General features: G+C 43.5%; 1 protein-coding gene across 1 annotated transcript in view; it reads left to right on the forward strand.

Moving 5' to 3' along the window:
- PLCE1 (phospholipase C epsilon 1) overlaps positions 1 to 15,524 on the forward strand; it is a 276,882-nt gene that overhangs the window by 100,733 nt on the left and 160,625 nt on the right. Inside the window, exon 2 of the mRNA XM_060126819.1 lies at positions 14,867 to 15,155. Within this exon, the coding sequence (XP_059982802.1) occupies positions 14,867 to 15,155 (289 nt within the window). The remainder of the gene's footprint in view (positions 1 to 14,866; positions 15,156 to 15,524) is intronic.

Consider the following 15,524-nt stretch of genomic DNA (forward strand, 5'->3'; position numbering starts at 1 on the left):
TCTGACTCGTGGGCCATGGATCATAGAAACCTCCAGCTGAAGCCTGATTGATCTTGAAAAGGCACCCACCCACGGATGTCTGAAGAAGCTGCAGAAATGTCTAGGCTTTACATGGAGTGTGGCCCCACCAAAGGGCCCTTCTTCAACTCAGCACTACATTCACATTTTCGATTCACATTCCGTCAGCTCCTACCTGCTCTGCTGGAAGTGAGCCTCGGTGGTCCCACCCTCCCCTCTAACCCACCCCCAGGCATGGACTCATGCCAAATGCTGGCTGCATCATCTTTGCCCCTGCCTTGATATACTGGTAATGTCCAGTAAATACAGATACCAAGAGCCGGCTGAAATCAATTCAAGAAATATTTCGTGAGTTCCAACTGTATCCAGCACAACATACCATGGACCACTGTAATCATGAGGGGTGCAGAGGAGAGAAAATCTTGGGACACCCACAGGTGGTTGATCCCAGCGGGGGTTGGCCGCAGCTGTATACTGTTTTTTGACTTTGTCTTTCGTTACGTGTAGTCGCATCTGCGTAGTGTCCTTTATAAAGTCTTAGAAAACCATGACTGCGTCCAGTTGTTTAGGGCTCCCTCAAAGTGAAGGACACTAGTATTTAAGATTGTTGCAAGAAACCCAGAAACCCAGAGACTCTGGAGACAGGGAGAGCTCTTAAGTCTACTTTTCACACAATAGAGCTTCATACCATTATTCTATATATAATCTTTTTACCAAAACACTGTCGCCTGTTTCTGTCAACAAAAGACCTCTTTGTTTTGATAGCCAAGAAAAGCCTTAAGCTCAGTAGAGACAACAGAACAGGCTTTTTAAATGACAAAATGTAAGGGCCAAAATGCCTTATTTTTGGAATGTAAATTAGAAGCCTTTTTTTCTTTAATATGACTGTAACCCTCAGTTTTGATCAACTTTAGGATTTTTCCTCTTTTTTTCTTTTTTTAATGATATCCATGGAGTTCTTTGGAATGCAGCCCAGGATAACCATAGCTTTTTTATATGGCTACAGGGTAGGCACAAGTGAGGTGGGAGGTGACGACTTTCCCACACTCTTGAGCCCTCTGAACTGTTGTCTTTTTTTTTTTTTTTTAATATTTATTTATTTATTTGGCTGCGCCCGGTCTTCGTTGTGGCACTCAGGATCTTCGTTGCGGCATGCGGGCTCTTTTAGTTGCAGCGTGCAGTATCTAGTTCCCTGACCAGGGATCAAACCCGGACCCCCTGCATTGGGAGCATGGAGTCCTACCCACTGGACCACCAGGGAAGTCCCTGACCTGTTGTCTTTGACCTTCAGTTTCTCTGTATAATCTTACTGCTGAACATATGTGCTCAGATGTGCAAGTAGCTGAGAGCCTCTGTAACAGGACAGAAGTTCTCTGTCTGGGGATAGACAGTGTCCCTGACTCTTCCCACGAACTTGAGTACAATTCTAATGCCATCACCTGTTTACTTTTTTGTAGTTCCCAATATTTTGGAACCTTCTTGAAGACTTATCTTTCCACTGCTATCTTCCAAAGGTAGAGAGGAAGGCGACAGTTCCTTCAGAGCCTTCCCGTCTCTGTCTCCACACTTCCAACTAGACAGGAAAAGTCTTAACCTGCCACCCACCCAGAGGGATGCCTCTATCACTGTTACACTGTGGGTATGAAGTCCATCCATGGTCTCTCCTAGTCCATGTTGGCATGTATGTTGGGCACTTCATCCCTTCCTTTCGGTTTTTATTAATAACAAGGAAACCACCACATTATAAGAAATCTTAGGGGCTTCCCTGGTGGCACAGTGGTTAAGAATCCGCCTGCCAATGCAGGGGACATGGGTTCGAGCCCTGGTCCAGGAAGATCCCACATGCTGCGGAGCAACTAAACCCGTGCGCCATAACTGCTGAGCCCCTGTGCCACAACTACTGAAGCCCACGCGCCTAGAGCCCGTGCTGTGCAAAAAGAGAAGCCACCGCAATGAGAAGCCCAGGTACCGCAACTAGAGAAAGCCCGCACCCAACAACGAAGACCTAACGTAGCCAAAAATAAATAAATAAATATTTTTAAAAAAAGAAATCTTGAAAGTGATCATCTCTATCCCTTTGGTGGCTTAAGAGCTGAGATTGGGTCATGTTTGTTGTTGCATCCTTAGTATTTAGCATGATACCCCTAAAGGGGTGTTGGATGTCCCCAGGCATAAGAGATATAACCCTCTAGATGTAAAAGTTTTTTTTTTTCTATTGAAGGTACTTCCATGGTAGTTAGCTTAGAAAATATTTGTGAGAGGAAACAGTTCTAGGCTAGAATTGCAACCACTTGTAAAGACTCAGAAGGACCCTGCTTATCTCCCCAGACTCGTTGCCTACTCTCTTAGCTCCAGCCATAGGAGCCACTTTGCACATGCTACTCCCTCTGTTTAGAACATTTTCCTCTCTCGTATCTTACTCTGGTCTCACCTTTGCCTGGCGCAGTCTTATTATCTTTAGGTTGTGTCTAGATGTTACCTTCTAGGAGAAACCTTCTGTGACCTTCTTTGACCTTCCTCTGTGTTCCTGAAGCACCTTGTATTCACACTATTGCAGAATCACATGCTGTAATAGAATTGCCCACATTCTGGCCTACCTCCCCTGATACTTGTAACTTTCTTGAGGACAAAAACAGTTTCATTCATCATTTTGTCTCCAGCTTCTGGCATGCTATTTGGCACAAAGTACACATTTAGTTAATATTAGTTGAGTGAATGAATGAATGGTGTCCAAACAAGGAAGATATTCGTAGGCATAGATTTCTTCCCCTTCAGAAATTAAAGTGTAGCCAGAGACTTTGTCCGTGTCTGCACTGGATGCCAGTCCAAGCTTCTCAGAGGATTCCCCTGGGTGAGCGCCCCTGCCTGAGGCCCTCCCGAGGCTGCCTCGTGACCTGACTGAGCTCGTGGCGACTCCAGCTCCTGGAGACCTGGTGGTCTCTATCCACCCATTGCTACCTAGTCCATTTGCTCTGCCTGACATATGTTCACTAACTGGCTGTTAAGCCTGATTCTACCCTCGGATGAAAGCTGAGAGTCTGTACTGCTTGTTCTAAACAGCTGTCCAGTCTTCTTGATAGCATGAGGCTCTGAAGTGGGTGTCATCATGCCTGCAGCCAGCTCAACTAAGCAAGGCCAGCTTACATTGGGTCCTGTTGCTGAGGGTGGGTCCAGTGTTTTCTCAACTACTGCGTTCCTGTTTTTTGGGGATGTGGGGGAGGAATGTCCGTAGCTCCTCTCCATTGACCATTTACTTAACTCCCATCAAAGAAGGGACTTTCAAGAATTAAAGCACTGCAGTTTTCTGGTAGAAGAAACACTGTGCATTCAATAATGACAAACACCTGTCCACTCACAATTAGAGGATGGTCTCAGTTTGCAGATCCTCCTAGTCAATACTCCTCCTTTATTCCCACCTTCTTCCTTTGCCCACGGAACTGAAGCTCAAAGGATCCAGATCAAAAGGGGGTGTGAAAAAAATGGGGGTGGAGGAGAGAGATGAGCCATGGAGATAAAGGGAAGACAAGGAGAGCGAGTGAGGAAGATGGGAAGATCAGGACAGAGTAAGGAAAAATGGAATAGGAGTAATAAGAATAATAAGAAGAAACAAAGTGTGAAAAAGCAAAGTGGGAGACATGAACATGGGGAAGAATAAAAAATTTGAGTGAAGAAGCCATGGGGACCCAGAGAAAGTTGGAGAAAACACCTCCAGGAGCAACCTGGAGAGAAAGAAGAGAGCAGAGAAGTGAGAGGAAGGAAGAAACCTGAGGTGAGAGAGGACTCATGCTATAACTCTCATATTAACCAGAAGGATTAATAAGCTCCCACTTATTGAATGCCACCTGTGTAAATAAGCGCTGTGATAAGGCTTTGCACTTATAGCGTAGTGGGTGCACTAGCCCAAAACTGAGTTCAGAGTCTGGCTGTTCATGGAGCTGTGGACTAGAAAACACACGGACATCTGCACATGAGTTCACATGCGGGAGGCTGGGCAAACTTACATCTGAGCACAGAAGAGGCTCCACAACCTTGGGACCACCAGTGAATAACTAGGAGGGGTGATACCTTTTGAGGGTAGGAAGTTGTCTCAGGTCTTGCAGGCAAGCAGGCGTGTCCTTGGACCTCTAAAGATTCAGGCATGGATGCTGTTATGACCACTTGGATACTCAAGGGCTGTGTAGTTGGAGAACCCACAGCTATCTTTTCTCATTTAATCCTGGTTTATAACAACCATGTGATAACCTCCATTAAAGAAACACAAGTTGCTTTCCCACTGCCACTAGATGGTGGCGCTAGGAGTCCAACAGGATCAGTGTGATGCAAAGACCAGGCTCTTTCCTCTCCACCCTAAGGCGTCTGCTCTGCTCTCCCACCTTTGGTGGTCAGACCAGAATGTTCCAGGAGGTCAGCCTCAGGCAGTCTTCAGGCAAAGAGTAGAGGAAGGAAATGTAGTATTGTTTGGTCCAGAAGCAATGACCCAGGCAGAAAGGGGCCTCTGGGAGCCATCAAGACAGATGGCAACACTGATCCTTTTCAGTTGGGCGGAGGAGGGGAAGTTAGAAGCTTGGACGAGGTGAGTAGGGATCCATTTGCCACCCAGGATCAAACAACCTGGCCATACAGGTTGGCCTTGGTCTCCTCCACCTGCTGTGGACACAGCAGCCTGGGGCCACAGGACTCCAGGAACTTTCTTTCCCTCACAGCTTCCCACGTGCACAGCTTAGCAAGAGCACTGCCCCTGAGCCTCTGAGCCAGGGCACCACAGTCTATAGGATTTGTGGAAGTTTGTTTTTGTCTTGCAGGGGCTTTGTCCCCATGTGATTCATTAACTGACCCATTGCTCCTTAGAGCTGCAGGGAGCCTGGTAGTTCAGGCCATTAAATCCCTTCTGTCGGCCTAATTCACAGCCCGACATCACAAGCCTCCCAACATAATCCATTTGTCCTGATTTGATTTTTTTTTCAAGAGGCTTCCTTGGCAGCCAGGTTTTCTCATTACGAATATGATTCATCTGTATGGTAATTCCCATTAGAATTAGTATATCAGACATGATTCATCTTTGGAAATATTAACCCAGAAGCATCATTTCAGAAAGGCCTGTTACATTCACAGCCAGAGGGAATTTCTGCAAGAGATGCCCCTTCATTCAACTAGCATTTGTTGAGTTGGCCCTGTGCTGGACTCTGAGCTAGGGGCTTTGGGGAATATAGAGACGATAGGACTTCACCCCTGCCCTCAGGAGCTCCCATTCTAGAAGGAAGATAACATAGACATGCGTGTTTATGGGATGGATAATATGAGAAGTGCAGTCAGAGATGAAAGGTAACATGGTCTCGTAAAATCTCAGGTTCTCAAACTTCAGCAGGAATCATCACCTGGAGGGCTCATTACAGCACAGATATCTGGGCCCCAACCCCAGAGTTTCTGATTTAGTAGGTCTGAGGTGGGGCCCAAGAATATGCATTTCTAACAAGTTCCCAGGTGATACTGCTGCTGTTAGTCTGGGGACCACACTTAGAGCACTTGGCTCTAAGGCTTCAGTTCTTTCTCCACTGCCCCCTCCCTTCACTGCCTGCAGTGTGCTAAGCTGTGTGCTCCCTGCTGGGGACAAGATGTTGAACAAGACATGACAGGGAGGGGATATCTGTGTGTGTATGGCTGATTCATTTTGTTGTGCAATGGAAGCTAACACAACATTGTAAAGCAGCCAAAAATTAGTAAAAGTAAATAAATAAATTGTACCGGGGTGGGGGGGGGAAAGACATGCCCCTGCCCCCCCAGGGAACTGACAGCCTGGAAGGGGAGTAAGCAGTGACTTCCACACTCCACAGAAAGTGCCACTATAGAGTTTTGCATGGGGGCCATTGGAGCACAGAAAAGATACTGCTTAGTTCTTGCTAGAGCTGGGAGAAGACTGCATGAAGGAGGCAAAATCTGAACGCAAGGGTAAATGTGGCCTGGAAGAAGTTATGTGGAAGGGTATTTCCAGCCGCTAACTTCCCAGATTATCAACTGTGAGGGACATCCCCTCACATTCCTTCTTAAATGTTTTCTGCAGTAATAAAGTTTCGACTTAACGTCCTGCAGAATCCGGTGGCATAGCTCGGGCTCGTTGGCCTGGCATTAGCAAAGCTTTTATTTTTGGCTCTCTGTAGCTGTCTTTGGTCAGCGTCTCGTGCATGGTCTGAATATTCTCAGTAGAATGGAATTCTCCACATAGACACTTGAATAGAATGTAGAGTCAAGAGCAAAGGAAGCAACAGCTTGCCACCAAAATCTTCCTCCCCATCCCTACCTACCACGCGGGTCTCCAAGCTGCCTCAGCTACCACCCGCCACCCCACGGCAGCCTCACTGTTCTTGTTGACGCTTTAGGAAAGTTGGCAGTTCTTACACCATTGCATTTTGTTTAGACACACACATCCATCAGAAATCAAACTTCCAGCATGGAAGTTGTTTGATGGAAATCAAACAACCATCTAGAACACTGCTTCTGGATTCCAGAAGTTAGAAAAGGGGCCCATGAGACCAGTTAAAGGGGTTTGCAAACCACAGCTCTCACACTTGATTCCATGTGGGAGGCTCCTGTGTTCCTACCCATCCTATTAACTCTCAGTTAACACAGTTCAAATAGATATGATTATTTGTTTTTCCAGCTCAGACTACTTTAAGAATCACATTATGGGGAGGATAAGAGAGCTATTAGAAGTAGATATATAGTCACTAGTGAGAAAGGACAACTGATATTAAAGGAGAACACTGATAAGTAAGAAGGAAACTGGAGACCCTAACTATACACCAAATTCAAGAATAATTATGATCAAAATTATCATTAAAATTAAGGTTAATTAATATCCTCCATCCCCCCATTTAAGAAAGCTGAGAAGTATTGGTCATCAAACAGTAACACTAAGAGGGATGTAGGGATAATGTTAGTTGACCCCTTCATGTTAAAGATAAGAAACCTATGAGAGAGGGGTGGGTTTCAGTCACAGGACAGAGTTTGTCTTTTTTTTTAAATCATTGTTCTCAAGCATCTGCCATAGTCTCTGTAACTATAACTCAACATTTGTTGAATTAACCTGAGTTAAGAAAGTCAATATGCGCATCCGTATCTTGTTTTTTTTAAGCCCCATTATCCTTCCAAGTCATCGTTTTCATGAAAAATCAGGATGGAGACTAGATCTAATTAAACACGCTCAACTCTAAGCCAAACAGCAAATGATAAGGGAATAGTATTAAACTATTGGTAAATTTCTCAGAACAGATCACGTTTGGTTAGTAGCAATCAGATCCTCATCTGGCTACAGCTATTCTGAGTGTTTTGTAAAGAACTGGTGCCATTTCATGTGACCTCTGTATCTGGTGTTCAGCAAATACAGGTGACAATGCAATGCCACCTGTGGTTCAGATGAGTCCAATAAAGTCATGACCCCAAAACCTAGAGAATTCTAGCCAATTTCTTGGGGAAGATATATAAGACATTCATTAATTCAATTAAGAACTATTTATTGAGAAGCTATAATGCCAAACACTTCTAGACCCTGGAGATAGAGCAATGAAAAAGGAAATAAAGTCCATATGAAGCTGACATTCTAGAGGGAGGAGACAGACAATAAAGAGAGGTGGCAGGATCATTACTACAGTTACCCCTCTCTCAAAAGTGGTTTCTTTGACAATTGTAGTATAGGATTCTCTGTTTGGTTTGGTGGTTAGCAGCACTGGCTGAGAGATGGAGGGTCCTGATGCAGAGTCCCAGGTGTGTGCACATTAGTTCCTTATTTTTATGTGGTGGTAGTAGTGGGATCTCTTCCTAGAGCTCTTCTGGAGTTTCAGTGAAATCATATCTCAGTGCTCAGTGCCTGCTTCATTTTAAGCACTCAATAAATGTTGCAGTGATTACAAGTATTATTATTGAGTCAATGGACACCTAAGTAACAAGCCTCCTTCTTGCTGAAAGATTTCAGAAGATATGCCATCAGATTTTGGAACATCATGATTTTCCATAGCTCTGACCCTAGAAAGATAGCTTTTGAAACAGAACAAGTACAAAATTGACTCCCCTTGTCAAGTATCCCTTTGACCCCAGTAGAAGTCAAGTAAAGACAAAGCCCTTTCTGGCTGTATAGAGGAAGGAGCTTTCCTCCTGGGTGAGTGCTGTGGACACAGTGTGTCTGGCTACTTCATGCCTTTCAGTGCACTCCTTCTGAATTACCCAGCTCTCTTCAGCCTTGGATGTTTGTTTTATTATGTTTTGGGTTTGAACTTGATGTCCCAGTGCTGGGTTCTTGAGTCACAAGGAACTTCAAATGTTTTCTTGAGTATTGTCTAAGTATCGCTTGCTTTTCTGCAAGTAACATCATAATGTCAAGGTCATTCTGCTCAAACACAGCACCTGCCATAATGGGAGTAGTATAATTCGAGGGAGAGGATCCACTCACAGTTCACAGTGGTGGTTAAACATAAGTACTATGAGGGGCACTGTTTGCAACATTGATCTATAGCTCTCTATATAAATCTTTTTTTATTGAAGTATAGTTGATTTACAATATTTATATTAGTTTCAAGTGTACAACATAGTGATTCAATATTTTTATAGGTTGTACCCTATTTAAAGTTTTTACAAAATATTGGCTATAGTCCCTATGCATACAGAGAAAGACAAATACTGTATGTTATCACTTATATGTGGAATCTAAAAAATATGTATAAATCTTATAATTTCTAAGAACTCCACAATGGTCAACTATAAAAACCTTGACTCCTTTCCTTTCCTCATTCCCAATGACTTCAGCAAGTCCTGTAGAGTCCATATCCGAAATATATCTTGACTGTTTAAGATAGTCTGCAATTTTTAATTAACTTATTTGGTCTACTTGTTTATTGTCTGCCTTCCCCCACTAAAATAAAACTCTTTTTGCTCTCTGCTGGATCCCCAAGTCACTGGGCTTGGCACAATGTATACGTTCAATAAATATAAGTCAATTATTGAATGAATGGATGGACACACATCTGTTTAGCAAGGTTAGATGCCTTGTTGTGACGTGTTAATTTTATCTCAAAAAGGATATTGACCCATATAGGGCAGTAGTGTCTCTAGTTTTCAGCACCTTCTATTACCACATTAATCAAGTGAGATAAAGTTTATATTTTTTTATCTTGTAATTTAAAACTATAAATCTCCATATAAAGGAAACATATTTGATCATTCATTAGTCATAACTTGACTGTTTTCCAAAGTAATTTAGGGTGATCATGAAAGGAATTATCATGAACAAAAACAATAGCAATGGCAATGTTAACATCACTTAAAACTCTTGCCAAATAATGATGTTTTCTTGAATCCCACTGTTGGGGCTTTGGGTGTGACCATGTTTAATGCAATGGGTAAAGCCGGACTACAGAGTTGAACAAACACAATTTCCACCCTGGCTCAGCCTCTTATCAGCTGTGTAAAGCTGACTGTGTTCCTCCACCTCTGTAGGCTTACTGTCCCCATCTGCGAAATGAATCAGTCTCATAGGGCTAGTGTGTGGATTCAAATCTCATGCAAGGAAATACTCATTATTGTGCCCAACATATCATCATTATGTAAGTTAACTTTTGCTGTGTAACAAGGCACTCCCAAAACATAGTGACCTTTACAACAATCATTTATTTAGCTCATGTTTCTGTGAATTGGCTGGGTGGTTCTCCTCGTCTGGATGAACTGATCTTTGCTAGACTCTCTCATATATCTATGATGGCAGGTAGACTAGCCCCTGGATGATCTAGGATCTAGGATGGACTCACTATGCGTCTGCCTGTTGGCAGGCTGTTGGCAAAGGTGACAGGAGTGACTGGGCCATGGTCTCTCATCCTCCAGCAAGCCAGCTCTGGCTTCTCCACATGGTAGTTGTCTCAGAATTCCCAAAAGCAGCAAGAGAGAGCAAGCTCCAACACACAAGATTTCACTTGCAACACGTTTACTAAATTCCCATCGGTTAAGCAAACCACAAGACTGGCCTGGAATTAATGAAAGAAATAATTTATGGCCATTTTTTTAGTCTACCACAATCATCCTTATCGCCATCATCATAAAAACCAATATCTGTTGAGCATTTACTAAGTGGCTGTTCCAATCACGTTACTATGTTTATCAAAGCTTGTAATTCTTGGGGCTTCCCTGGTGGCGCAGTGGTTAAGAATCTGCCTGCCAATGCAGGGGACATGGGTTCGAGCCCTGGTCCATGAAGATCCCACATGCCACAGAGCAGCTAAGCCCGCAAGCCACAACTACTGAAGCCCATGGGCCTAGAGCCCATGCTCGCCCGCGAGCCACAACTACTGAAGCCCATGGGCCCAGAGCCCATGCTCTGCAACAAGAGAAGCCACTGCAGTGAGAAGCCCAAGCACCAGAACAAAGAGCAGCCCCTGCTCGAAGCAACTAGAGAAAGCCCGTGCGCCGCAACGAAGACCAAACACAGCCAAAAATAAATAAATTTTTTTAAAAAGCTTGTAATTCTTACCACAACTTTATGGGGCAGCTACTATTATATGCTCCTATTGGAGAAAAGCATACTGAGGCACAGAATGGGAAAGCAAATTATACAAAGTCACACAGCTGGGAAGCAGAGGAGCTAGGACTCAAACCAACACTCTAGAACAACACTCATAATTACTGTTTTATACTGCCTCCTCTTCCCATTCTATGTATATGGGATTTTCCACAATTGCTTCTTTTTTTTAACTGGATGATCTAATAAGAGGTTATAGCCTATTTTTAACATGTACCCTGAGCACTGCCATATCTACCACCACTTCATCCATATTTCAGCATTTTTCCAACAAGCACTTTGAATTCAGTTCATCCAGTATTCATATGAATGACATGTTTTAGTCCAGATGGTGGTAGAACCTTAGCTATCTTTCTGATTCTTCGTGGATGGGGTGTTAGCAGTAGTGATGGCAGCTCAGAGCTTTATTCTGGGAGCTCTTCCTCTCTTATTTCTTCAGACAAGTTTGAGGGCTTGGAAACAGCTGATAGCAATGCTGAACAATTATTTAATATATACATAACATTTATATATGTTGGAGGTGAGCTGCAGCAGCCCTTAAGAGTAGAGGCCATGGCTTTCTCTCTGTATTCTCAGAAACCAGCACAGGCAAGAGCACACAGAGGACAGATTGGAGGAGCTCAGTACAGGTTTATTGTATGTATCTACCTCCATATCGATATCCCATTAAAGCAAGTGTCACAAACACATATACTAATGGTGACCAGATAATTGGCCAGGTGTGCTCACTAGAGAGTGATGGGGACTGACACTAACCTGAGAACTCATGGAAATGCTCAGTGTTGCCAGATTGTTCCATTTTTCAGATGATGCTCTAACTTCAGATGTGTATATAAACTTTCCTGATTTTAAAACGGTGTGTGTCAAATGAAGCAGGTCCCTTGGGTGAACCTGGCCCACGGTTCACCAGCCAATTGTTGACCCCCTACATTAGACGCTTGTTGGCATCTCTCTGTTGTATCACAGCTGTCCTAAGGGCCTGAGGAGGAAACCTTTAATAAGAATAAGGCAGGGGCTTCCCTGGTGGTGCAGTGGTTAAGAATCCGCCTGCCAATGTGGGGGACACGGGTTTGATCCCTGGTCCAGGAAGATCCCACATGCTGCGGAGCAGCTAAGCCCATGCACCACAACTACTGAGCCTGCGTGCCACAACTACTGAAGCCTGCGCGCCTAGAGTCTGTGCTTCACAACAGGAGAGGCTACCGCCATGGGACGCCCACGCACCGCAACGGAGAGTAGCCCCCGCTCACCGCAACTAGAGAAAGCCCGTGCAGCAGCAAAGACCCAACGCAGCCAAAAATTAATTAATTAATTTTTAAAAATAAGTATAAGGCAAAGATGGAGCACTGAAATGATAAGAGAGGCAGGACTTCGAGAAAGCTGGGTGATGGTCTATTTCAGAGATTCCACAGAGGTCAAGGACATGAGAATAAGAAACGGCCATTAGATTAGAGCAAATTATTCCATACAGTGCTGCATTCGCAGGCTATGTTCTTTAACAAAAATCCGTGGTCAGATAACAGGAGAAATACTCAAAACATTCAGTTAAACAAAATAAAATAGACTTCTTTACTCTGACCCTTTTAATTGTTGTTAATATTTTAATAAGCAATGTAAGTCTTCAAAAGTAGAAATACATACTGAGTTTTTCAAACTTCCATGATCAAGGAGTCCTTATTTCATGCAGTTCATCTAGGTCTAATGATTTGAGGAAGACACTTTGGGAAAGATCGATAAGGGACTGAATGAGACATTGGGACTCTCTGAAGGCATGGGATGGAATCTGGAACACATCGGGTAATGAGTGTGGCCATAATGAGCCAACGGAGCAGCTTGGCAAGTAAAGAAAGTGGGTCAACACATTGGCAACTAGGAACCAACAGCATGTTAGTCTTTGTAAAATAAAACCTTTTTAGGGTCATTCCTCTGCTGAAAACAAACAAATAGACAAGCAAAAAAGTGAACGGTTTCCCACCGCTGATGGATTAAACCTCTTTGCTTGACATTCAAGGCTCTCCTCTATCAGGCCAACTGACCTTTCCAGTGTCCCAGTTATTTCCCTACACTCACTCCCTGCTCTTAATACCTGCTCTGCGCACTGTCCTTAGGACACGTTCACTGTTCCAGCCTCTTCACCTTTACTTACCATGTGAGTTGCCTCCCCCAGCTGCACCAGTTAGAGCCATGCCTGTCTTCCAAGGCACAGCTTAAATCTTCTTTCCCTCTGAATCCTTCTTTAGCTATCAAATCTCACAGTGGGTTCTTTTCCCTGAATGTTTAGAACATTTACTTCTGAAGGACTGTCTCGAGACTTAGTGTGTTGGGGATTGCCTGTATGATTTGGAGCTGAGAGAAGAAAATCACATCCTGAGCTCTGCAGCTCTCTACCCCCATTTGTCCTCACAATACACCCAAATAAGGTTAGGAGGATATTATCCAGCAGCACCTAAGAGCAAGGGTATAACCCCATCACAGTGAATTTCATCGACTGTGCTCTGTTGTTAAACGGCCACCTGCTGATCCTTGAGGATAGAGTCCGTTCTCTTCTTGCTCAATAGTAATGGGTGCCATTTCTAGACACTAAACTGAGCACTTTATATGTATTGTCAGGGTGAATCCCACACCATCTCTAAGAAGGGGCAATTAGTATCCTCTCTGGCTGGTCAAGGCATCCCATATACCTGACCCCAAACCTGGGCTATTTCTGTCCCAGCACACCATCTCTGTGGCCACACTGGTCACCAGAAATTTAATGACAGAGAATTAAAGCTAAAGAATCTGCAGTCTGCCTTCAAGTAGCAAGTATATACCAGTAGGCAGAGGAAGGCAGAGTAGAACTCTAGTTAGGGTGTCAGCACAGTTTGAATATCAGGGGGAATTCTGGGTACATTCTAGGGTCTCATAAGGACTCAGCACAGCTCAACAGGGGTCATTTTGAGTACCCAAAGGCTCTAGTTAAGGTGAGATTTGGAGTGTGCAGCATCACAAGGGTACATGCAGGGTCTGGAGGGCATACAAGGGTCTTCCCTTCCCTGGCCACTCACTGGTGTCAACAGAGGGGGTGACCTTAATTTCCACCCCACTATGAGCTTTTTGCTTATCTGTCTTCCTTATTAACTGTGAACTCTTTGAGGGGAGAAGCTGTCTTACTTGTGAACTCTTTGAGGGGAGAAGCTGTCTTACTTACCCAGGTCTGACACATAACTGGTATATAAACATTGATATAATGAATGAATGACAAGTCAACCAAGGCAAGGTGCTCAAAGTGACATGATGGAGACAACACGATACAGTAAAACCTTTATTCCACCATCGGAAAGCTGGATTAACTCACCCCATGTTATCGGTCTTCCCTGTCGCTTATACACTACCCAGAAGGCTCTGGCTTCCCAGAGACCTTGACAAAACCCCAAACCTCCCAGAAATAATGTCAAACCTCATAATTTTCAGGTCTCATCTTCTAAATTAGATTGTGAAGTCCTGTAGCACAAGAGGTGTGTTACTCTTTGTACATGCCCCACATCTTTTATCTCAGTGCTTCTCGCAGAACAGATCTATATAAATGCCTGTTGAACGACTGTATTGGAATGGATTGGAATTATGGCTGGGAGACTGTCCTAATAATCCAACCTCCTTGAGATAATTCTTGGTGAATTCAGATGATGAGGGAAAGAGGAAATCAGGATAGTGGCAGAGACAGAAGGAAAGACGGAGGAGGAAAAGCGGGCAGGATCTGTCAACTCATTGGATATGGAAAAAGTATTCAAAGACTTTGATCCAAGGTGACAGATTGAAGGATTACGCCCGAGAGAGAAATGTAGATGTTCTCCTGTCCCTTAACCGTCTCATCCTTACTTCATTTTGAGCATGGAGGGAAGATTCCTCATGAATCAGTCTGCAGTGTTCCTTGGAGATAGATCTGGGAGAGTCACTCAGGAGGATCCAGGAGGACAAAAAGGAAAGGTTTGCCCTTGTCTCGCTAGATGAGCTTTATTCTGCTGAGGAGGAGAAGAAATTTGAGCTGAATATATTTTTGGTTCTTACAAGTTGTAAGTGCTCTGTTTGATAGCAAGTTTGTTTGAATGGCCCATTTCATAACTACACATAGTTTTCCCAAATAAATGGTGTCTGTAGAATGTTCAGGTTAATGCATGAGTCCAGTGTTCACGAGTGTTTGCACTTAGAGCGACTGAGCCTTCTTTCTTAATAAGTCATCTTGGCATTTTGTCAACAAGTTAATTTGCTTTTCTAAGAAACTAGATTAATACTTCCTGTACTTTGTGCTATTCACAGATCTACAGTGCAGTGAGAAGGGGAGAAGAAACAGAAGAGACAATTAGATCTCTTCTCCATTTCTTCACAAAGCTCCCAGCCTCCGAGACAGCCCATGAAAGGATTAGCATTGGTCCGTGCTTAAAGCAATGTGTCCAAGACACTGTTTGTGAGTATCGTGCCACCCTCCAAAGGACTTCCATATCTCAGTACATCACCGGCTCTCTGCTAGAAGCCACCACATCTTTAGGAGCAAGAAGTAGCCTTCTCAGTTCTTTTGGAGGATCCACCGGACGAATGATGCTGAAAGGTAATGTCTGAAATTTCACTTTTAACTTTTCATCTTTGAATGCAGAAAAGAATCTAAGTTAACATTTATTGCATCTCCTGATGGAAAATTGAGTCCACGTATCAGCAACTTTAAGAAAAGATAGCTGCTTTAAGAGAATATATAAAAAGATAGTCCTCTATCAAAATCCCTTAAGGTATAAACATTCCAAATAATAAGCATTAAGATATTGACATTTCATTTTCAAAAATAGCTAAAAGGCTATCTTTAATTTTTCTAAGTTATCCAGATAGGTGGTTTCTCCTAGTGGTATTCTATGACAGATGTCAATTATTGTAAAAAAAAGTCTTGAAACAAGTGTAGTCACGTGGCCACAGTGAAAACCAACCG

This window comes from Lagenorhynchus albirostris, chromosome 16, assembly GCF_949774975.1.
Source record: "Lagenorhynchus albirostris chromosome 16, mLagAlb1.1, whole genome shotgun sequence".
NCBI classification, from domain to species: domain Eukaryota; kingdom Metazoa; phylum Chordata; class Mammalia; order Artiodactyla; family Delphinidae; genus Lagenorhynchus; species Lagenorhynchus albirostris.